The sequence below is a fragment of the Nicotiana tomentosiformis genome, chromosome 5 (assembly GCF_000390325.3).
Source record: "Nicotiana tomentosiformis chromosome 5, ASM39032v3, whole genome shotgun sequence".
Lineage (NCBI taxonomy): Eukaryota > Viridiplantae > Streptophyta > Magnoliopsida > Solanales > Solanaceae > Nicotiana > Nicotiana tomentosiformis.
Genome location: NC_090816.1, coordinates 121105065 through 121131104, shown reverse-complemented (window position 1 = coordinate 121131104; position 26040 = coordinate 121105065). Strand labels below are relative to the sequence as shown.

The following is a 26040-nucleotide window of genomic DNA, read 5'->3' as shown; positions in this document are numbered from 1 at the left end:
GTGAGTGTCTTGACTGTACACCGTCTCTACTCTAGTGAGGTTAGTCTTAATACTTACTGGGTACCGACCGTGGTGTAGTCATACTACACTTTTGCATATTTTTGTGCAGAGCTTGGTATTGGAGATATCAAACTTGAGCAGAGTTAAAACGGAACCGTAAAGATTCAAAGTAGAGCTGCTTGGTCGTCGCAGTCCCTTGGAGTCTTTTCATTTCATTGTACTGTTAATTTGTAATCAAACAATATTGTATATTCGGTCCTCGTGATCATTCCATGTATTTAGTTAGAGTTTGTGACTCAGTACTACCAGTCTTGGGAAGTTGTATATCGTAATTATTTCCGCTGATAGTTTTTTATTAAAAAAAGAAATGGGTTCAAATGGTATTTAAAAATCGGCTTACCTAGTCTTAGAGACTAGGTGCCATCACGACTCATGTAGTGGGATTTTGCATCGTGACAAGTTGGTATTTTTATGATTATGAAATGAGGTGTCAAATATGAACTTTTTAATTGAAGAATTATATTCGAAATATTTATTTGGAAGGATTTGTATTATGAAAGAATTATATTTGAAAGATATTTATTTGAGGAAAATTATATTTGAAAGAGAGTATATGGTAGAATTATATGCGAAGGACATTTATTTGAAGAATTTGATTTAATTGGATGTACTTGTACTATTATTTCTTGAGCGATATTAAATGGTGTTGTGTTGTCTTACTGTGCATATCACTGGTTGTTTTATGATATCCTTATTGCTATCTGTTTCCTACTTTCTTGTATATTATACGGCATAGGCTATTACACTAGTGAGTGTCTTGACTGTACACCGTCTCTACTCTAGTGAGGTTAGTCTTAATACTTACTGTGTACCGACCGTGGTGTAGTCATACTACACTTTTGCATATTTTTGTGCAGAGCTTGGTATTGGAGATATCAAACTTGAGCAGAGTTAAAACGGAACCGTAAAGATTCAAAGTAGAGCTGCTTGGTCGTCACAGTCCCTTGGAGTCTTTTCATTTCATTGTACTGTTAATTTGTAATCAAACAATATTGTATATTCGTTCCTCGTGATCATTCCATGTATTTAGTTATAATTTGTGACTCAGTACTACCAGTCTTGGGAGGTTGTATATCGTAATTATTTCCGCTGATAGTTTTTTATTAAAAAAAGAAATGGGTTCAAATGGTATTTAAAAATCGGCTTACCTAGTCTTAGAGACTAGGTGCCATCACGACTCATGTAGTGGGATTTTGCATCGTGACAAGTTGGTATTTTTATGATTATGAAATGAGGTGTCAAATATGAACTTTTTAATTGAAGAATTATATTCGAAATATTTATTTGGAAAGATTTGTATTATGAAAGAATTATATTTGAAAGATATTTATTTGAGGAAAATTATATTTGAAAGAGAGTATATGGTAGAATTATATGCGAAGGACATTTATTTGAAGAATTTGATTTAATTATGTGTACATGTACTATTATTTGTTGAGCGATATTAAATGGTGTTATGTTGTCTTGCTGTGCATATCACTGGTTGTTTTATGATATCCTTATTGCTATTTGTTTCCTACTATCTTGTATATTATACTGCATAGGCTATTAGACTAGTGAGTGTCATGACTGTACTTCGTCTCTACTCCATTGAGATTAGTCTTATACTTACTAGGTACCGACCGTGGTGTACTCATACTACACTTTTGCACATTTTTGTGCAGAGCTAGGTATTGGAGATATCAAACTTGAGCAGAGTTAAAACGGAACCGTAAAGATTCAAAGTAGAGTTGCTTGGTCGTCGCAGTCCCTTAGAGTCTTTTCCTTTCATTGTACGGTTAATTTGTAAGAAAACAGTATTGTATATTCGGTCCTCATGATCATTCCATTTATTTAGTTATAGTTTGTGACTTAGTACTACCAGTCTTGGGAGGTTGTATATCGTAATTATTTCCGCTGTTAGTTTTTGTATTAAAAAACAAAATGGGTTCAAATGGTATTTACAAATCGGCTTACCTAGTCTTAGAGACTATGTACCATCACGACTCATGTAGTGGGATTTTGGATCGTGACAAGTTGATATTTTTATGATTATGAAATGAGATGTCACATAGGGACTTTTTAATTGAAGAATTATATTCAAAATATTTTCTTGGAAGGATTTGTATTATGAAAGAATTATATTTGAAAGATATTTATTTGAGGAAAATTATATTTGAAAGAGAGTATATGGTAGAATTATATGCGAAGGACATTTATTTGAAGAATTTGATTTAATTGGATGTACTTGTACTAATATTTGTTGAGCGATATTAAATGGTGTTGTGTTGTCTTGCTGTGCATATCAGTGGTTGTTTTATGATATCCTTATCTCTATCTGTTTCCTACTTTCTTGTATATTATACTGCATAGGCTATTAGAGTAGTGAGTGTCTTGACTGTACACCGTCTCTACTCTAATGAGGTTAGTCTTGATACTTACTGGGTACCGACCGTGGTGTACTCATACTACACTTTGGCACATTTTTGTGCAGAGCTTGGTATTGGAGATATCAAACTTGAGCAGAGTTAAAATGGAACCGTAAAGATTCAAAGTAGAGCTGCTTGGTCATCGCAGTCCCTTAGAGTCTTTTCATTTCATTGTACTGTTAATTTGTAATCAAACAGTATTGTATATTCGGTCCTCGTGATCATTCCATGTATTTAGTTAGAGTTTGTGACTCAGTACTACCAGTCTTGCGAGGTTGTATATCGTAATTATATCCGCTGTTATTTTTTAATTAAAAAAAGAAATGTGTTCAAATAGTATTTAAAAATCGGCTTACCTAGTCTTAGAGACTAGGTGCCATCACGACTCATGTAGTGGGATTTTGCATCGTGACAAGTTGGTATTTTTATGATTATGAAATGAGGTGTCACATAGGGACTTTTTAATTGAACAATTATATTCAAAATATTTTTTTGGAAGGATTTGTATTATGAAAGAATTATATTTGAAAGATATTTATTTGAGGAAAATTATGTTTAAAAGAGAGTATATGGTAGAATAATATGCGAAGGACATTTATTTGAAGAATTTGATTTATTTTGGTGTACTTGTACTATTATTTGTTGAGCGATATTTAATGGTGTTGTGTTGTCTTGCTGTGCATATCACTGGTTGTTTTATGATATCCTTATTGCTATCTGTCTCCTACTATCTTGTATATTATACTGCATAGACTATTAGACTAGTGAGTGTCTTGACTGTACACCGTCTCTACTCTAATGAGGTTAGTCTTGATACTTACTAGGTACCGACCGTGGTGTACTCATACTACACTTCTGCACATTTTTGTGCAGAGTCGGGTATTGGAGATATCAGACTTGAGCAGAGTTAAAGAGGAACCGTAAGGATTCAAGGTAAAGCTGCTTGGTCGTCGCAATCCCTTGGAGTCTTTTCATTTCATTGTACTGTTAATTTGTAATCAAACAGTATTGTATATTCGGTACTCGTGATCATTCCATGTAATTAGTAAGAGTTCGTGACTCAGTACTACCAGTCTTGGGAGGTTGTATATTGTAATTATTTCCGCTGTAAGTTTTTTTAAAGGAAAAAAATGGCTTAAATAGTAATTAAAATTCGGCTTACATAGTCTTAGAGACTAGGTGCCATCACGATGCCTGTTGTGGGATTTTGGGTCGTGACAAGTTGGTATTTTTATGATTATGAAATGAGGTGTCACATAGGGACTTTTTAATTGAAGAATTATATTCAAAATATTTATTTGGAATGATTTATATTATGAAAGATATTTATATAAAAGATATTTATTTGAGGAAACATTATATTTGAAAGAGAGTATTTGGTAGAATTATATGCGAAGGACATTTATTTGAAGAATTTGATTTAATTTGGTGTACTTGTATTATTATATGTTGAGCGATATTAAATGGTGTTGTGTTGTCTTGTTGTGCATATCACTGGTTTTTTATCATATCCTTATTGCTATCTGTTTTCTACAATCTTGTATATTATACTGCACAGGCTATTAGACTAGTCAGTGTCTTAACTGTACCTCTTCTCTACTTTAATGAGGTTAGTCTTGATACTTACTGTGTACCTACCGTGATGTACTCATACTACACTTCTGCATATTTTTGTGGAGAGCCAGGTATTGGAGATATCAGACTTGAGGAGAGTTAAAGCGGAACCGTAAGGTTTCAAGGTAGAGCTGCTTGGTTGTCGCAATCCCTTGGGGTCTTTTCATTTCATTGTACTCTTAATGTGTAATTAAACAGTATTTTATATTCGGTCCTCGTGATCATTCCATGTGTTTAGTTAGAGTTCGTGACTCAATACTACCAGTCTTGGGAGGTTGTATATTGTAATTATTTCCGCTGTTAGTTTTTTTATTAAAAAACAAAAATGGGTTCAAATGGTAATTTAAAATCGGCTTACATGGTCTTTGATACTAGGTGCAATCACAACGACTGTTGTGGGATTTTGGGTCGTGACAAGTTGGTATTTTTATGATTATGAAATGAGGTGTCACATAGGGACTTTTTAATTTAAGAATTATATTCAAAATATTTATTTGGAAGGATTTGTATTATGAAAGAATTATATTTGCAAGATATTTATTTGAGAAAAATTATATTTGAAAGAGAGTATTTGGTAGAATTATATGCGAAGGTCATTTATTTGAAGAATTTATTTAATTGGGTGTACTTGTATTATTATATGTGGAGCGATATTAAATGGTGTTGTGTTGTCTTGTTGTGCATATCACTGGTTTTTTATGATATCCTTATTGTTATCTGTCTCCTACTATCTTGTATATTACACTACATAGGCTATTAGACTAGTGAGTGTCTTGACTGTACCTCGTCTCTACTCCAATAAGGTTAGTCTTGATACTTACTGGGTACAAACTGTGGTGTACCTATACTACACTTCTGCACATTTTTGTGCAGAGCCAGGTATTTGAGATATCAGACTTGAGCAGAGTTAAAGCGGAACCGTAACGATTCAAGGTAGAGCTGCTTGGTCGTCGCAATCCCTTCGAGTCTTTTCATTTCATTGTACTGTTAATTTGTAATCAAACAGTATTGTATATTCGGTCCTCGTGATCATTCCATGTACTTAGTAAGAGTTCGTGACTCAGTACTACCAGTCTTGGGAGGTTGTATATTGTAATTATTTCCGCTGTAAGTTTTTTTAAAGAAAAAAAATGGCTTAAATGGTAATTAAAATTCGGCTTACATAGTCTTAGAGACTAGGTGTCATCACGACGCTTGTTGTGAGATTTTGGGTCGTGACAAGTTGGTATTTTTATAATTATGAAATGAGGTGTCACATTGGGACTTTTTAATTGAAGAATTATATTCAAAATATATTGGAAGGATTTGTATTATGAAAGATATTTTTTTAAAAGATATTTATTTGAGGAAAATTATATTTGAAAGTAGTATTTGGTAAAATTATATGCGAAGGACATTTATTTGAAGAATTTGATTTAATTGGGTGTACTTGTATTATTATATGTTGAGCGATATTAAATGGTGTTGTGTTGTCTTGTTGTGCATATCACTGGTTTTTTTATGATATCCTTATTGCTATCTGTTTTCTACAATCTTGTATATTATACTGCACAGGCTATTAGACTAGTCAATGTCTTAATTGTACCTCTTCTCTACTTTAATGAGGTTAGTCTTGATACTTACTGGGTACCTACCATGGTGTACTCATACTACACTTCTGCATATTTTTGTGCAGAGCCATGTATTGGAGATATCAGACTTGAGGAGAGTTAAAGCGAAACCGTAAGGATTCAAGGTAGAGCTGCTTGGTTGTCGCAATCCCTTTGAGTCTTTTCATTTCATTGTACTATTAATTTGTAATTAAACAGTATTTTATATTCGGTAATCGTGATCATTCCATGTAGTTATTTAGAGTTCGTGACTCAGTACTACCAGTCTTGGGAGGTTATATATTGTAATTATTTCCGCTGTTAGTTTTTTTATTAAAAAACAAAAATGGGTTCAAATGGTAATTAAAAATAGGCTTACATGGTCTTTGATACTAGGTGCCATCACGACGACTGTTGTGGGATTTTGGGTCGTGACAAGTTGGTATTTTTATGATTATGAAATGAGGTGTCACATAGGGACTTTTTAATTGAAGAATTATATTCAAAATATTTATTTGGAAGGATTTGTATTATGAAAGAATTATATTTGCAAGATATTTATTTGAGGAAAATTATATTTGAAAGAGAGTATTTGGTAGAATTATATGCGAAGCTCATTTATTTGAAGAATTTTATTTAATTGGGTGTACTTGTATTATTATATGTTGAGCGATATTAAATGGTGTTGTATTGTCTTGCTGTGCATATCACTAGTTTTTTATGATATCCTTATTGCTATCTGTTTCCTACTATCTTGTATATTATACTGCACAGGCTATTAGACTAGTGAGTTTTTTGACTGTACCTCGTCTCTATTCCATTGAGGTTAGTCTTAATGTTTACTGTGTACCGACCGTGGTGTACTCATACTACACTTCTGCACATTTTTGTGCATAGCTATGTATTGGAGATATTAGACTTGAGCAAAGTTAAAGCGGAACCGCAAGGATTTCATGTATTCTATAAGAATTCGTGACTCAGTACTACCAATCTTAGGAGGTTGTATATTGTAATTATTTCCGTTATTAGTTATTTTTTTAAAAAAAGCAAAAGTAAACAAAATGCCTTCAAATGGTAATTAAAAATCGACCTACATAGTCTTAGAGACTAGGTGCCATCACGACGCCTGTTGTGGTATTTTGGGTCGCGACAAATTGGTATTTTTAAGATTATGAAATGAGGTGTCAAATAGGGACATTTTAATTGAAGAATTATATTCAAAATATTTATTTGGAAGGATTTGTATTGTAATGATCCAACCGGTCATTTTAACTTTTAGAACCCCGTTCCCTAAAATAAAACTTCATGTAAGTGCTTGTAATGATTTATGACTTGCGAGGATGGTTGGTTCGGGATTTGGAAGTGTTTGGAGTGAAACCGGAACATTTGGTTCCTTAAGTTGGCCTTAATGTATTAAGTTTGACTTCGGTCAACATTTTTGAGAAAAAGATCCCGGAATAGAATTTTGATAATTCCAACAGCTCCGTATGGTGATTTTGGACTTAGTAGCATGATCAGAATTTTATTTGGAAGTCCGTGGTGAAATTAGGCTTGAAATGGCTAAAATAGGAATTTAAAGTTTGAAAGTTTGACCGGGGAGTTGACTTTTTGATACCGGAGTCGGAATTCAGTTCCGAAAATTTTCATAGCTCAATTATGTAATTTATGACTTGTGTGTAAAATTTGAGATCAATTGGAGTTGATTTGATAGGTTCCGGTATTGAATGTAGAAGTTGAAAACTCTTAGTTTCATTAAACTTGAATTGGGGTATGATTCATGGTTTTAGTGTTGTTTGATGTGATTTAGAGGTTAGACTAAGTTCGTATGATATTTTAGAACTTGTTGGTATATTTGGTTGAGGTCTCGAGGGTCTCAGGTGAGTTTTGGATGGTTAACAAATCAAAAGTTAGACTTAAAAAGCTGCTGCAATTTTCTCTTCTGGTGCATATTCTGGGCTGTGATCGAGCCTCAGATCTAGCCCCAGATTTCGAGCCTCAGATCGAGGCCTGTGTCGAATCCAGGGACGAGGCTCAGTATCAAAGCCTCAATCGAAGGCAAGGCTCGAGGGCATGATCGAAGGTAATGCTCGAGGGATAGGATCGAGACCCATGCTCGATGCCTTGATCGAAGGTCCATCTCGAGGGCTAGGATAGAGACCCAATATCGAGGGTCACAATCGAAGGTTCAAGCTCGATGCCATGATTGAGGCTATGATCGAAGGCCTAACCTCGAAACCCTGATCGAAGCTGAGATCGAAGGTAAGGCTCGATGGCATGATCGAAGGTATGGCTCGAGGGCTAGGATCGAGGCCCAACCCTCGATGCCCTAATCGAAGGCACATGTTCGATGCCGCGATCGAGGCCCTGTTCGAGGCCCAGTTCCAAAGTGCTGGGCAGTGTTATAAAAAGAGGGCATTCGTCCCATTTTGCCATTTTTGACGAACTTGAGGTTGAGCAGAGACGACTTTTGGCAGATTTTCAAGGGAAAAACATTGGGGTAAGTGATTCTAACTTGGATTTGGTCTACATATACAAGTATATCATTGTTTTCATAATCTAAATAGTGTTTTGAGATTGAAATTTGGAAAAATCTAGAAATCTCATAGAAACGAAATTTTGGGATTTCGGTATCGATTCGGAGTCGGATTTGAGTGAAACTGGTATGGTTGGACTCGTAATTGAATGGGTTGTCGGATTTCGTAACTTTCGCCAGATTTCAATATGTGGGCCCCGCGAGCAAATTTTTAATTAATTTCGGGATCTTTTCTGAAAAATATAATATTTTCTTATAGAATTGATTCCTATAATTTTTGGTGATTGTATCGAATTATTTTGGCTAGATGGAGTTGGATAATCGTGGAAAAGGAAAAATTGTGGATTAAATTGGAGCAAGACGAGGTAAGTCTCTTGTCTAATCTTGTGGGGGGGGGGGGGGGAATTACCTCATAGGTGATTAAGATTAAATGATTGTTTGTAATTGTGGGGGCTACGTACGCACGAGGTGATGAGAGTCTGTGCGTAGCTACTATTAATGCTAAAATCCGGGTAGTTTAGGACTCAAAGCATGTATTACTTATGTAAATTGTATTCTTTGATTAATTAATATTAGTTGATATATATATATATATATATATATATATATATGAATATATTGTGAATTGTTTGATAAAGATATTAAAGGATGAAAATCTCATAAGCTTGATTTCTTTTTAAATCAAATAATTGTCAAAAGAAATTGTTCTCCTCCCAAATTTATCATATAATAAACATACTGTCCTTCCAGAGGCACATAAAAAAGTGTCCTCCTTTCTTGTGGAGCGGGACGAACGCCTCGACAGGATAAATGCATCTATGGAGCACGCCGTATGTCCCTCGGCAGTGTACACGACACTCTGGATCGGGCCGTACGTCCTCGGCAGAAATCGTGCTTAATAATAATAATAATTACATGATGCTTTAATAATTTATTTCAGCTTGTAAAGCTAATTAGTAAATCGGAAAATCTTTGAAATTTAATGAATTATTATTCTTTCGTGTTAAGGAATTAATTGTTACTCCTGTAAGTGAGATTTAATTGATATATTGGAATTTATTTGAATTAAAGGAATTTAATTAATATATTGAAAATTGATACATTTGAAGGAGTTTGATTATTTCCGCTGATTAAATAAATTCTATAAATCACATTGATTTAAATATCCTAGTTTTTATTTCAATTGTTATTGACCTATAGTGAGTGTCCAAGTCGGCCATCTCGTCTCTACCACTTTGAGATTAGGCTTGATACTTACTGGGTACACGTTGTTTACGTACTCATACTACACTTGCTGCACTTTTTGTGCAGGATCTGAGACAGGTACTAGTGGAGGACCTATCATCACATACCCACGTCATCCAGAGGCATAGTGGTGAGCTGCCTTTCTGAGCCATTCTGCAGGTAACAGTGTCTCTTCTGATATTTATATTCTGTCTATTTTATTTCAGACAGAATATAAAAAGAGGGCATTCATCCCATTTGCCATTTTTGACGAACTTGAGCTTGAGCAGAGACGACTTTTGGCAGATTGAAAAATATTGGGGTAAGTGATTCTAACTCGAATTTAATCAATATACAAGAATATATCATTGTTTTCACAATTTAATTAGTCTTTTGAGATTGAAATTTGGAAAAGTTTAGAAATCTCATAGAAACGAAATTTTGAGATTTCGGTATCGATTCGGAGTCGGATTTGAGTGAAACTGGTATGGTTGGACTCGTAATTGAATGAGTTGTCGGATTTCGTAACTTTTGCCAGATTTTGAGATGTGGGCCCCGCGAGCGAATTTTTAATTAATTTCGAGATCATTTCTTAAAAATGTAGTATTTTCTTATAGAATTGATTCCTATAATATTTAGTGATTGTATCGAATTATTTTGGCTAGATTCGAGCCAGAAGGAGTTGGATAATCGTTGAAAAGGCAAAATTGTGGATTAAATTGGAGCAAGACGAGGTAAGTCTCTTGTCTAATCTTGTGAGGGGTAAATTACCTCATAGGTGATTAAGATTAAATAATTGTTGCTAATTGTGGGGGCTACGTACGCACGAGGTGACGAGAGTCCGTGCGTAGCTACTATTAATGCTAAAGTCCGGGTAGTTTAGGACACAAAGCATGTATTACTTGTGTAAATTGTATTCTTTGATTAATTAATATTAATTGATATATATATATATATATATATATATATATATATATATATATGAATATATTGTGAATTGTTTGATAATGATATTAAAGGATGAAAATCTCATAGGCTTGATTTCTTTTTAAATCAATTAATTGTCAAAAGAAATTGTTCTCCTCCCAAATTTATCATATAATAAACATACTATCCTTCCGGAGACACATAAGAAAATGTCCTCCTTTCTTGTGGAGCGGGCCGAACGCCTCGGCAGGATAAATGCATCTATGGAGTGTGCCGTACGTCCCTCGGCAGTGTACACGACACTCTGGATCGGGCCGTACGTCCTCGGCAGAAATCGTGCTTAATAATAATAATAATAATAATTACACGATATTTTAATAATTTATTTCAGCTTGTAAAGCTAATTAGTAAACGGAAAATCTTTGGAATTTAATGAATTATTATTCTTACTTGTTAAGAAATTAATTGTTACTCCTGTAAGTGACATTTAATTGATAAATTAGAATTTATTTGAATTAAAGGAATTTAATTAATATATTGAAAATTGATACATTTGAAGGTGTTTGATTATTTCCGTTGATTAAATAAATTCTGTAAATCACATTGATTTAAATATCCTAGTTTTTATTTCAATTGTTATTGACCTATAGTGAGTGTCAAAGTCGGCCATCTCGTCTCTACCACTTTGAGATTAGGCTTGATACTTACTGGGTACACGTTGTTTACGTACTCATACTACACTTGCTGCACTTTTTGTGCAGGATCTGAGACAGGTACTGGTGGAGGACCTATCATCACATACCCACGTCATCCAGAGGCATAGTGGAGAGCTGCCTTTCTGAGCCGTTCTACAGGTACCAGTGTCTCTTCTGATATTTATATTCTGTCTATTTTATTTCAGACAGAATATAAAAAGAGGGCATTCATCCCATTTGCCATTTTTTACGAACTTGAGCTTGAGCAGAGACGACTTTTGGCAAATTGAAAAATATTGGGGTAAGTGATTCTAACTCGGATTTAATCAATATACAAGAATATATCATTGTTTTCACAATTTAATTAGTCTTTTGAGATTGAAATTTGGAAAAGTTTAGAAATCTCATAGAAACGAAATTTTGAGATTTCGGTATCGATTCGTAGTCGGATTTGAGTGAAACTGGTATGGTTGGACTCGTAATTGAATGGGTTGTCGGATTTCGTAACTTTTGCCAGATTTTGAGATGTGGGCCCCGCGAGCGAATTTTTAATTAATTTCGAGATCATTTCTTAAAAATGTAGTATTTTCTTATAGAATTGATTCCTATAATATTTAGTGATTGTATCGAATTATTTTGGCTAGATTCGAGCCAGAAGGAGTTAGATAATCGTGGAAAAGGCAAAATTGTGGATTAAATTGGAACAAGACGAGGTAAGTCTCTTGTCTAATCTTGTGAGGGGGAAATTACCTCATAGGTGATTAAGATTAAATAATTGTTGCTAATTGTGGGGGCTACGTATGCACGAGGTGACGAGATTCCGTGCGTAGCTACTATTAATACTAAAGTCCGGGTAGTTTAGGACACAAAGCATGTATTACTTGTGTAAATTGTATTCTTTGATTAATTAATATTAATTGATATATATATATATATATATATATATATATATATATATATATATATTGTGAATTGTTTGATAAAGATATTAAAGGATGAAATTCTCATTGGCTTGATTTCTTTTTAAATCAATTAATTGTCAAAAGAAATTGTTCTCCTCCCAAATTTATCATATAATAAACATACTATCCTTCCGGAGACACATAAGAAAATGTCCTCCTTTCTTGTGCAGCGGGCCGAACGCCTCGGCAGGATAGATGCATCTATGGAGCATGCCGCACGTCCCTCGACAGTGTACACGACACTGTGGATCGGGCCGTACGTCCTCGGCAGAAATTGTGCTTAATAATAATAATAATTACACGATGCTTTAATAATTTATATCAGCTTGTAAAGCTAATTAGTAAATCGGAAAATCTTTCGAATTTAATGAATTATTATTCTTTCTTGTTAAGGAATTAATTGTTACTCCTGTAAATGAGATTTAATTGATAAATTGGAATTTATTTGAATTAAAGGAATTTAATTAATATATTGAAAATTGTTTGAAGGAATTTGATTATTTTCGCTGATTAAATAAATTCTGTAAATCACATTGATTTAAATATCCTAGTTTTTATTTCAATTGTTGTTGAGCTATAGTGAGTGTCAAAGTCGGCTATCTCGTCTCTACCACTTTGAGATTAGGCTTGATACTTACTGGGTACACATTGTTTACGTACTTGTAATGACCCAACCAGTCATTTTAACTTTTAGAACCCTGTTCCCTAAAATAAAACTTTCCGTAGGTGCTTGTAATGATTTCCCTAAAATGAACACTTGGTTTCTTAAGTTGGCCTTAATGTGCTAAATTTGACTTCGCTCAACATTTTGAGAAAACGACCTCGGAATAGAATTTTGATGATTCCAACAGCTCCATATGGTGATTTTGGACTTAGGAGCGTGATCGGAATTTTATTTGGAAGTCTGTGGTGAAATTAGGCTTGAAATAGCTAAAATTGGAATTTAAAGTTTGAAAGTTTGACTGGGGAGTTGACTTTTTGATACCGGAGTCAGAATTCAGTTCTGAAAATTTTCATAGCTCCGTTATGTAATTTATGACTTGTGTGTAAAATTTGAGGTCAATCGGAGTTGATTTGATAGGTTCCGGCATTGAATGTAGAAGTTGAAAACTCTTAGTTTCATTAAGCTTGATTTGGGGTATGATGCATGGTTGTAGCGTTGTTTGATGTGATTTAGAGGTTCGACTAAGTTTGTATGATATTTTAAGACTTGTTGGTATATTTGGTTTGAGGTCCCGAGGGCCTCGGGTGAGTTTTGGATGGTTAACGGATCAAAAGTTGGACTTAAAAAGCTGCTGCAATTTTCTCTTCTGCTGCATTTTCTGGGATGTGACCGAGCCTCAGATCGAGCCCCAGATATCGAGCATCATATCGAGCCCCAGATATCGAGCCTCAGATCGAGCCTCAGATATCGAGCCTCAGGTCGAGCCCCAGATATCTAGCCTCAGATCGAGCCCTAGATATCGATCCTCAGTTCGAGCCCCAGATATCGAGCCCACGATCGAGGCCTGATTCGAAGTCAGGGACGAGGCTCAGTATCGATGCCTCGATCGAAGGCAAGGCTCGAGGGCATGATCGAGGGTAAGGATCGAAGGCTTAAGCTCGATGCAATGATTGAGGCTATGATCGAAGGCCCAACCTCGATACCCTGATCGAGGCAATGACCGAGGTCCAGATAAATACTGAAAGATATTTATTTGAGAAAAATTATATTTGAATGAGAGTATTTGGTAGAATTATATGCAAAGGACATTTATTTGAAGAATTTGATTAATTGGGTGTACTTGTATTATTATATATTGAGCGATATTAAATGGTGTTGTGTTGTCTTGCTGTGCATATCACTGGGTTTTTTATGATATCCTTTTTGCTATCTGTTTCCTACTGTCTTGTATATTATACTGCACAGGCTATTAGACTAGTGAGTGTCTTCACTGTACCTCTTCTCTACTCCATTGAGGTTAGTCTTGATACTTACTGGGTACTGATCATGGTGTACTCATACTACACTTCTGCACATTTTTGTGCAGAGCTAGGTATTGGAGTATCAGACTTGAGCAGAGTTAAAGCGGAACCGTAAGGATTCAAGGTAGAGCTGCTTGGTCATCGCAATCCCTTGGAGTCTCTTCATTTCATTGTACTGTTAATTTGTAATCAAAAAGTATTGTATATTCAGTATTCCTGATCATTCCATGTATTCGTTTATAGTTCGTGACTCAGTACTACCAGGCTTGGGAGGTTGTATATTGTAATTATTTCAGCTGTAAGTTTTTTTATAGAAAACAATGGCTTAAATGGTAATTAAAAATTGGCTTTCATAGTCTGAGAGACTAGGTGCCATCACGACGCCTGTTGTGGGATTTTGGGTCGTGATAAGTTTGTATTTTTATGATTATGAAATGAGGTGTCACATAGGGACTTTTTAATTGAAGAATTATATTCAAAATATTTATTTGGAAGGATTTGTATTATGAAAGAATTATATTTGAAAGATATTTATTTGTGAAAAATTATATTTGAAAGAGAGTATTTGGTAGAATTATATGCGAAGGACATTTATTTGAAGAATTTGATTTAATTGGGTGTACTTGTATTATTATATGTTGAGCAATATTAAATGGTGTTGTGTTGTCTTATTGTGTATATCTCTGGTTTTTTTATGATATCCTTATTGCTATCTGTTTCCTACTATCTTGTATATTATACTACACATGCTATTAGACTAGTGAGTGTCTTGACTGTACCTCGTCTCTACTCCATTGAGGTTAGTCTTGATACTTACTAGGTACCGATCATGGTGTACTCATACTACACTTCTGCATATTTTTGTGCAGAGCTAGGTATTGGAGATATCAGACTTGAGTAGAGTTAAAGCGGAACCGTAAGGATTCAAGGTAGAGCTGCTTGGTCGTCGCAATCCCTTGGAGTCTTTTCATTTCATTGTACTATTAATTTGTAATCAAAAGGTATTGTATATTTAGTATTCCTGATCATTCCATGTATTCGGTTATAGTTCGTGACTCAGTACTACCAGTCTTGGGAGGTTGTATATTGTAATTATTTCCACTGTTAGTTTTTGAAGAATAAAAAATAAAAACAAAAACAAAAGGCTTCAAATGTTAATTAAAAATCGGCTTACATAGTCTTAGAGACTAGGTGCCATCACGACGTCTGTTGTGGGATTTTGGGTCGTGACAAGTTGGTATTTTTATGATTATGAAATGAAGTGTCACATAGGGACTTTTTAATTGAAGAATTATATTCAAAATATTTATTTGGAAGGATTTGTATTATGAAAGAATTATGTTTGAAAGATATTTACTTGAGAAAAATTATATTTGAATGAGAGTATTTGGTAGAATTATATGCGAAGGACATTTATTTGAAGAATTTGATTTAATTGGGTGTACTTATATTATTATATGTTGAGCGATATTAAATGATGTTGTGTTGTCTTGCATATCTTGAAGTATTTGATTTAATTTGTGCATATCACTGGTTTTTTATGATATCCTTTTTGCTATCTGTTTCCTACTATCTTGTATATTATACTGCACAGGCTATTCGACTAGTGAGTGTCTTTACTGTACCTCTTCTCTACTCCATTGAGGTTAGTCTTGATACTTATTGGGTACTGATCATGGTGTACTCATACTACACTTCTGCACATTTTTGTGCAGAGCTAGGTATTGTTGATATCAGACTTGAGCAGAGTTAAAGCGGAACCGTAAGGATTCAAGGTAGAGCTGCTTGGTCGTCGCAATCCCTTGGAGTCTCTTCATTTCATTGTACTGTTAATTTGTAATAAAAAAGTATTGTATATTCAGTATTCCTGATCATTCCATGTATTCGTTTATAGTTCGTGACTCAGTACTACCAGTCTTGGGAGGTTGTATATTGTAATTATTTCAGCTGTAAGGTTTTTTAAAGAAAACAAATGGCTTCAAATATTAATTAAAAATCGTCTTACATAGTCTTACAGACTATGTGCCATCACGACGCCTGTTGTGGGATTTTGGGTCGTGACAAGTTGATATTTTTATGATTATAAAATGAGGTGTCACATAGGGACTTTTTAATTGAAGAATTATATTCAAAATATTTATTTGGAAGGATTTGTATTATGAAAGAATTATATATGAAAGATATTTATTTGAGGAAAATTATATTTGAAAGAGTGTATTTGGTAGAATTATATACGAAGGACATTTATTTGAAGAATTTGATTTAATTGGGTGTACTTGTATCATTATATGTTGAGCGATATTAAATGGTGTTGTGTTGTCTTGCTGTGCATATCACTGGGTTTTTTATGATATCCTTATTGCTATTTGTTTCCTACTATCTTGTATATTATACTGCATAGGCTATTAGACTAGTGAGTGTCATGACTGTACCTCATCTCTGCTCTAATGAGGTTAGTCTTGATACTTACTAGGTACCGATCATGGTGTACTCATACTACACTTCTGCACATTTCTGTGCAGAGCTAGGTATTGGAGATATCAGACTTGATTAGAGTTAAAGCGGAATCGTAAGTATTCAAGGTAGAGCTGCTTGGTCGTCGCAATCCCTTGGAGTCTTTTCATTTCATTGTACTGTTAATTTGTATTCAAAAAGTATTGTATATTCAGTGCTCCTGCTCATACCATGTATTCGGTTATAGTTCGTGACTCAGTACTACCAATCTTGGGAGGTTGTATATTGTAATTATTTTCGTTGGAAGTTTTTATAAAGAAAAAAATTGGGTTAAATGGTAATTAAAAATCAGCTTACATAGTCTTAGAGACTAGGTTCCATTACGATGCCTGTTGTGGGATTTTGGGTCGTGACAAGTTGGTATTTTTATGATTATGAAATGAGGTGTCCAATAGGGACTTTTTAATTGAAGAATTATATTCAAAATATTTATTTGGAGGGATTTGTATTATGAAAGAATTATATTTGAAGGATATTTATTTGAGAAAAATTATATTTGAATGTGAGTATTTGGTAGAATTATATGCGAAGGACATTCATTTGAAGAATTTGATTTAATTGGGTGTACTTGTATCATTATATGTTGAACGATATTAAATGGTGTTGTGTTGTCTTGCTGTGCATATCACTGGGTTTTTTATGATATCCTTATTGCTATTCGTTTCCTACTATCTTGTATATTATACTGCCTAGGCTATTAGACTAGTGAGTGTCATGACTGTACCTCATCTCTACTCTAATGAGGTTAGTCTTGATACTTACTGGGTACCGACAATGGAGTACTCATACTACACTTCTGCACATTGTTGTGCAGAGTCGGGTATTGGAGATATTACACTTGAGCATAGTTAAAGCGGAACCGTAAGGATTCAAGGTAGAGATGCTTGGTCGTCGCAATCCCTTGGAGTCTTTTCATTTCATTGTACTATTAATTTGTAATCAAATAGTATTGTATATTCGGTCATCGTGATCATTCCATGTATTTAGTTAGAGTTCGTGACTCAGTACTACCAATCTTGGGAGGTTGTATATTTTAATTATTTCCGCTGTAAGTTTTTTTAAATAAAAAAATGGCTTTTAAATGGTAATTAAAAATTGACTTACATAGTCTTAGAGACTATGTGCCATCACGACGCCTGTTGTGGGATTTTTGGTCGTGACAAGTTGGTATTTTTATGATTATGAAATGAGGTGCCATATAGGGACTTTTTAATTGAAGAATTATATTCAAAATATTTATTTGGAAGGATTTATATTATGAAAGAATTATATTTGAAGTATATTTATTTGAAGAAAATTATATTTGAAAGTGAGTATTTGGTAGAATTATATGCGGAGGACATTCATTTGAAGAATTTGATTTAATTGGGTGTATTTGTATCATTATATGTTGAGTGATATTAAATGGTGTTGTGTTGTTTTTCTGTGCATATCACTAGTTTTGTAATGATATCCTTATTGCTATATATTTTCTTCTATCTTGTATATTATACTGCATAGGCTATTAGACTAGTGAGTGTCTTGACTGTACCTCGTCTCTACTCCATTGAGGTTAGTCTTGATACTTACTGGGTACCGACCGTGGTGTACTCATACTATACTTCTGCATATTTTTGTGCAGAGCTATGTATTGGAGATATCAGACTTGAGCAGAGTTAAAGCGGAACCGTAAGGATTCAAGGTAGAGCTGCTTGGTCGTCGCAGTCCCTTGGAGTCTTTACATTTCATTGTACTGTTAATTTGTAATCAAACAGTATTGTATATTCGGTCCTTGTGATCATTCCATGTATTCGGTTAGAGTTCGTGACTCAGTACTACAAGTCTTGGGAGGTTGTATAATGTAATTATTTTCGCAGTTAGTTTTTTTTTTAAAAAAGAAAATAAAAAAAATGGCTTCAAATGGTAATTAAATATCGGCTTACATAGTCTTAGAGACTAGGTGCTATCACGACGCCTGTTGTGGGATTTTGGGTCGTGACAAGTTGGTATTTTTATGATTATGAAAAGAGATGTCACATAGGGACTTTTTAATTGAAGAATTATATTCAAATTATTTATTTGGAAGGATTTGTATTATAAAAGAGTAGCACCACTCGCATATACAAAATAGTTTCCCAAAACACGGAATATCACTAAGTCACAAGCTGCTATAATCTATGTAGCTCTATACAAATGTCTGAATATAATAAGGACAGTCTCTAGACGAGGGAGTAGAAGGGGACTCCGAAGATCTGCGGACGCACGCAGAAGTACCTTGAAGTCTCCTAGAATCAGAGGCACGCACTAACCCCAAGGCTGATAGCTCGTACCTGGATCTGCACACGAAAATATGTGCAGGAAAGGGCATGAGTACACCACAATGGTACCCTGTAAGTGCCAAGCCTAGCCTCGGTCGAGTAATGATGAGGTCAGGTCAAGGTCCTACCGGAGTAAATATAATAAATTAAATAGTAAAAGATATAACTAGAATTTACGGTAACACAATTCAAGAAATTCTTGAAAATTTAACACTTAAAGGAAGCCCTCGGCTCAAAACAAGGTAAACACAGTGGGAAATCTCTCGGGATACCGTCCCGTAGTTGCAAATGAATATGCAGGAATACGTCTGTAGTCCCAAAGTAAATATGCAGTGCTGGGGGATCTCCTGGAATACGTCTGTAGTCCCAAAGTAAATATGCAGTACAGGGGGCTCTCCCGAAATACATCTGTAGTCCAAAAGTAAATATGCAGTACAGGGAGATCTCCCGTAATACGTCCGTAGTCCCAATTTAAATATGCAACGCAAGATGAAATGACAGGTACTACATCGAGTTATACAGTTTATACTGGACACAGATAAGGCAAATAAGGACTTAACTAAACATGACGCACAAAATGTGAATTAGGCAGTTAAAACATGTAAGCATGCTTTTCTAGTCTAAACTACACAATTAAGCATATTAGTACAAAGAATAAGAGAAGCAATTTATGATTTAAAAAGGTTAAACATGATTTTTTGCAATAATAGCTCTTGTACTTACTCGTCACCTCACGTACACGGCGCCCGCACACCAAATAATATCAAGATATCCTAAGGGGGAAGTCCCCAACACAAGGTTAAGGAAGCCACTTAACTCGAACCGCTCAAATCAACTTGGTATCATATTCTTGCCACGAGTATCCGACTCTAAATGGACCGAATCTATTCAAAATAGTACAAAACCTTCAATACGCGCTAATGGAATGAATTCCACAAGAAAAACTACAAAATTAGGCCAAAACCTGAAATTGGCTCAAACCCGGCTCCCGATCCCACGTCTTAAAACCCGAAAAAATTCACAAAACTAGAAAGCTCATTCACTCACGAGTCTAACCATATCAAATTTACAAAAATCTGACACCAAATGGTCCTCCAATCCATAATTCAAACTTCCAAATCCCTAGTCTCCAACTTCCAATTTCCACCTTAAATACACATTAACTATGTGGGAAAGTACATGGCAAGGCAAGATTATGGACCAAATATAAGCACAAGGAACTTACCTCAAGAAATGCCTCGAAAATTCTCTCAAAAATTGCCCCAACCCGAGTTTGCAAAGCCAAAAATGATAAAAATCGCGAAGCCCTTCGGTTTAAATCACTGCCCAGGTACTTTCGCACCTGCGGATCCTGGGATCGCACCTGCGGCTGCGCTTGTGCGGAAAACATGCGCATCTGCGCAACTCACTTACCTCCTCTACCTTCGCCCCTGCGACGAAAGGGCCGCACCTGCGCGTACGCGCCTGCGGACATGCCTTCCGCTTCTGCGTATCATCCGCATTTGCGAACAGCCTTGCGTATTTGCGGGCATCGTAGATGCGGAACTTCCTCGCACCTGCGACCCCAGGGAAACTCTCGACATTCTCTCATCTGTGCCTACAAGTCTCGCTTCTATGAGGCCGCACCTGTGGACTACCCACCGCATGTGCGAAAACACCAGAACCAGCAAAAATCAGAAATTCCTCTAACTCCAAGCTTTCACCCGTTAAGCATCCGAAACACACCCGATGCCCCCGGGACCTCAACCAAATATACCAACCAATCCTAAAACACCATGAGAATTTAGTCGAGCTCTTAAATCCCATCAAACAATGCCAGAAATCACGAATCACCCTCCAATTCAAACTTAAAGAACTTAAAACTTCAAAATTCTACAATCGATGTCGAAACCTATCAAATCATGTCCGATTGACCTCAAATTATGCGCACAAGTCATAATAAACATTACGGACCTACTCCAACTTCTGGAATCGGAAAACGACCCTGATATTCAAAATTCCACTACCGGCCTAAAACTCCAAAAATTCGACTTTCGCCATTTCTAGCCTAAATGAGCTACGAACCTCCAAAACACAATCCGGACATGCTCCTAAACCCAAAATCACCTAACGGAGCTAACCGAACCGACGGAATTCCATTCTGGAGTCGTCTTCACATACTTCCAACTACGGTCCAAATCCTAAGGCTTAAGCTCTCATTTACGGACTAAGTGTCCCAAAACACTCCGAAACACAAAACCAATCACCCCGGAAAGTCACAATAGCAGAAAACGATTTGGGGAAAGCAGTTAATAGGGGATCGGGGCTATTACTCTCAAAATGACCGGCCGGGTCGTTACATCTTCCCCCTCTTAAAATAATCTTTCATCCTCGAACGAGTATAAAGACATACCTGAAACTGTGAAAAGATGTGGGTACTGGCTGCGCATATCCTGCTCGGTCTCCTAAGTCACCTTATCGACCGGCTGACCCCTCCACTGAACCTTTACTGAAGCAATATTCTTTGACCTGAGCTTTTTGACTTGCCTGTCCAAAATGATACTGGTTACTCAACATAAGATAGATCTTTGTACAACAGGACTGAGCTGAAATCCAATACATGAGTCGGATCACCGTGATACTTCCGAAGCATGGACACGTGGAATACAAGGTGAACTCTTGTTAGGCTGGGAGGAAAGGTAAGCTTATAAGCAACCTCCGCAGCTCACCGCAATATCTAAAAAGGACCAATGAACCTCGAGCTCAGCTTACACTTCTTACCGAACCTCATGAAACCCTTTATAGGCGATACTCGAAGCAAGGCCCGCTCACCAACAATAAATGCCAAATCATGAACCTTACGGTCTGCATAACTCTTCTGCCTGGAGTGGGCTGTGCGAAGTCTCTCCTGAATCAACTTCACCTTATCCAGGGCATCCTAGACCAAATCTGTACCCAACAATCGGGCCTCGCCCGACTCAAACCATCCCACTAGGGATCGGCACCGCCTACCATACAAAGCCTTAAACGGTGCCATTTGAATGCTGGACTGGTAAATGTTGTTGTAAGCGAACTCTGCAAATGGCAATTGGCGGTCCCATGACCCTCCAAACTCCATCACACAGGCACATCGAATATCCTCAAGAATCTGAATTGTGCGCTCGGACTGGCCGTCCGTCTGAGGGTGAAAGACTGTGCTCAACTCCACCCTAGTACCCAACTCCTGCTGTACGACTCTCCAAAATCGGGATGTGAAATGTGTACCTTTGTCTGAAATGATGGATACTGGAATACCATGAAGGTGGACAATCTCTCTGAAGAGTATGTAGTCAACACTAGAATGGAATGGGCTGACTTGGTCAGCCGATCCACGATCACCCAAATAGCATTGAACTTCTTCAAAGTTCGTGGAAGTCCAACTACAAAGCCCATGGTGATCCTCTCCCACTTCCACTCTGGGATCTCTAACCTCTGAAGTAATCCACTCGGCCTCTGGTGATCATATTTGACTTGCTGACAGTTGAGACACTTGGCCACATACCCAACTATATCCTTCTTCATCCTCCTCCACCAGTAGTGTTGTCTGAAATCCTGGTACATCTTCGCGGCACCTGGTTGAATAGAGTACTGCGAGCTATGGGCCTTCTCGAGAATAAACTCCCGAAGCCCACCTACATTGTCACACAGATCCGGCCCGGCATCATCATCACACCGTCATCTCCAATAGTCATATCTTTGGCATCACCTCGTCGAACCCTGTCCTGAAGAACTTGAAGATATGGTCATAAAGAGAAGACCGAGCAACCACACAAGCTAATACCCGGATAGGCTCTGAAATATCCACTCTCACGAACTAGTTGGCTAAGGCCTGAACATCCAGGGGTAAGGGCCTCTCAGCTGTCGGAAGATATGCCAAACTCCCCAAACTCTCTGCCCGGTGACTCAAGGCATCGGCCACTACATTGGCCTTCCCCGAGTGGTATAATATAGTGATATCATAGTCTTTAAGTATCTCCAACCACCTCCGCTGACGCAAATTAAGGTCCTTATGCGTGGACAAATACTGTAAACTCCGGTGATCAGTGTAAATCTCATAGGGAACACCGTACAAACAATGACGCCAGATCTTCAGGGCATGAACAATAGCTGCTAACTCGAGATCATGAATTGTATAATTCTTCTCATGTACCTTCAACTGTCTAGATGTGTAGAAAATCACCCTACCATCCTGGATCAATACCGCTCCAAGGTCAATCCTTGAGGCATCACAATAGACAGTGTAGGACCCCGAACTTGTAGGCAATACTAATACTGGGTTGTAGTCAAAGCTGTCTTGAGATTCTGAAAGCTCTCCTCACATTCCTCGGTCCACCTGAACGGAGCACCCTTCTGGGTCAGCCTGGTCATAGGTGCTGCAATGGATGAAAATCCTCCCACAAAGTGACGGTAATACCCCACCAAACCAAGGAAACTATGGATCTCCGTAGTTGATGATGGTCTAGGCCAACTCTGCATGCATCCACCTTCTTCAGATCTACCTTGATTCCATCACAAGACACTATGTGGCCCAACAATGTCACTGAATCAAGCCAGAATTCACACTTAGAAAAATTTGCATACAATTTCTTCTCCCTCAAAGTCTGAAGCACGGTCATCAGGTGTTGCTCATGATCTTCCCGAGACCGGGAATATACCAGGATGTCATCAATAAATACGATGATAAAGGAATCAAGATAAGGCCGGAACACACTGTGGACAAAATGCATAAAGGCTTCTAGGGTATTGGTTAGCCCAAATGACATGACAAGAAACTCATAGTGACCATATCCGGCCCCTGAATTTTCGACTGATGATAGCCAGAATGCAAGTCAATCTTGGAAAACACCCTGGCACCATGTAACTAATAAAATAAATCATCAATGCGAGGCAAAGGATACCTGTTCTTCACTGTAACCTTGTTCAACTCCCGATAATCAATACACATATGCATAGAACCATCCTTATTCTTTACAAATAAGACCGGAGCACCCCAAGGTGACACACTCGGCTGAATGAAGCCGTTATCAAGCAACTCCTGCAACTGCTCCTTCAACTCCTTTAATTCAGGAGGAGCCATACGATATGGAGGAATAGAGATGGGCTGAGTACCCGACAACAAATCAATACCAAAATCAATATCTTTGTCAGGCGGTATGCCCGGAAGATCAACTGGAAACACATCTGGGAAGTCCCTCACTACTAGAACTAACTCAACTATAGGGGTATGAATACTGACATCTCTCACATAAGCCAAATACGCATCACACCCCTTCTCAACCATTCGCTGAGCTTTAAGAAATGAAATGACCCTGCGGGGAGTATACTCTAAGGTACCTCTCCACTCTAATCTCAGCAAACCTGGCATAGCCAGCATCACGGTCTTAGCGTGACAATCAAGAATAGCATATTGGGGCGAAAACCAGTCCATTCCCAAGATAATATCATACTGAGAAATAACAAATTGGCTCTGGTCTCAAAACCACTAAGAGCAATCAAACACGACCGTTATACGCAGTCCACAACAAGAGAATCTCCCACGGGAGTAGATACGTAAACAAGGGAACTCAATGAATCCCGAGATATCCCCATATGTAGGGCAAAATAAGAAGACACATATGAATATGTAGAGCCTGGGTCAAATAATACTTATGCATTCCTATGATAGATGGGGACGATACCTGTGATAACTGAATCTGAAGCAACTGCCTCTGAACGAGATGGAAGGGAATAGTACCTGGACTGGCCTCCCCCTCTAGGGCGACCTCGACCTCCCCAACCTCCACCTCGAGCTGGCTGTGGAGGTGGGGTAGCAGCTTGTGCTGGAAGAAGGGCCGAAGGACCCGGTGGAGCACGTGGAGGCTGATAAGTCTGTGGAGGTGCACCCCTCTTGGCTTTAGGGAAATCTCTAACCATGTGACGAGTGTTACCACACTCAAAACAACCTCTCGGAGGATGTGGCGACTGAGACTGACTTAGAATTGGCCTGCTGGACTGGCCGGTAAAACCACTTCGAGTAGGAGGCATACTAGATACTAGCGGTGCATAATAGGGCTCCTGAGGTCTATGAGGAGATGGGACACCGCTGACTGCTAGAAGAGCTGAATTAATAGGGCGACTCAAAAAAACCCTACCGTAGCGTGCTGCTGGTGCACGAGCTCCTAAATAATGACCAGTCTCTCGAGACCTCTTGGCCTCTCTCTCCTCTCTATCCATGGCAAACATGCCCTCCACTCTCCTAGCAATGCTCACTGCCTGCTGATAAGTGATATCTATCTCCAACTCCCTGGCCATACTGGTACAAATACTAGGGTGGAGTCCCTCAATGAAGCGACGAACCCTCTCTCTGACTTTAGCAACAAGAGCCATTGCATGGCGAGCTAACCGACTGAAATAGACTGCATACTCTGACACAGCCATAGAACCCTGATGCAACTGCTCGAACTCTACGCGCCAAGCATCCCTGAGGCTGTGAGGAACATACTCACGCAAGAACATCTCTTAAAAATGAGTCCAAGTGAGTGAGGCTGCCTCGTACGTACTATTCAGCTCATAGGCATGCCACAACCGATATGCTACTCCCCTCAGCTGGAAAGCGGTGAAAGAAACCCCACTTGTCTCTACAATGCCCATAGTGCGAAGAATACAATGACACTCCTCAAGAAAACCCAGAGCATCATCTGAAGCTAGTCCGCCGAAGGTAGGTGGGTGGTACTTCTTGTACCTTTCAAGTCTGAGATGCTGTGCCTCAGAAGCAACTACCCTGATCTCATGATGAACCAGAGTCACTGGGGGCAAAGGAATATACTCTGGGCCCTGAACAACCTGGACTCTCTACTCAGGGGTGCGGGGTGCGGGGTGCGGGGTGCGGGAGTCTGTGCCCCTCCCCCAGCCTGAGATGTAGCGGGAGCTATCGGAAATAGTCCAGCTTGAGCAAGAGTGCTGAACATGCTCAAGAATACAGCTAAAGTCTCCTGGAGTGCTGGAGTAGCAATAGGGATCTACGGCGATGTCCCTCCAGCTGGAGCTGCTGGGGACTCCTCTGACGCAGCTCTCGCAGGTGCTCGGACTGTACCGCGTGGTCGTCCTCTACCCTTACCCCGGTCTCTGGTGGCTCTGGCTGGGGGCTCGGGTTCCTGATCGTCGGTCCTCCCATTGAGGGTCCTCACCATCTGTGAGAAAGAATAGAATAGAATCTTGGATATTTTTTATATTGTTTTTTCAATAACTCACACGC

At 37.7% G+C, this 26040-nt stretch overlaps 1 protein-coding gene across 1 annotated transcript; it reads right to left on the bottom strand.

Annotated features, from left to right (window-relative positions):
- Positions 1-24452: 24452 nt before the first annotated feature.
- On the bottom strand, positions 24453-25301 carry LOC138893078 (uncharacterized). The gene is made up of 2 exons (XM_070176849.1): positions 25100-25301; positions 24453-24904 (listed from the first exon to the last, which is right to left on the bottom strand). Exons 1-2 carry the CDS (start codon positions 25299-25301, stop codon positions 24453-24455), a joined length of 654 nt encoding a protein of 217 aa, XP_070032950.1.
- Between the last annotated feature and the right edge of the window lie 739 nt (positions 25302-26040).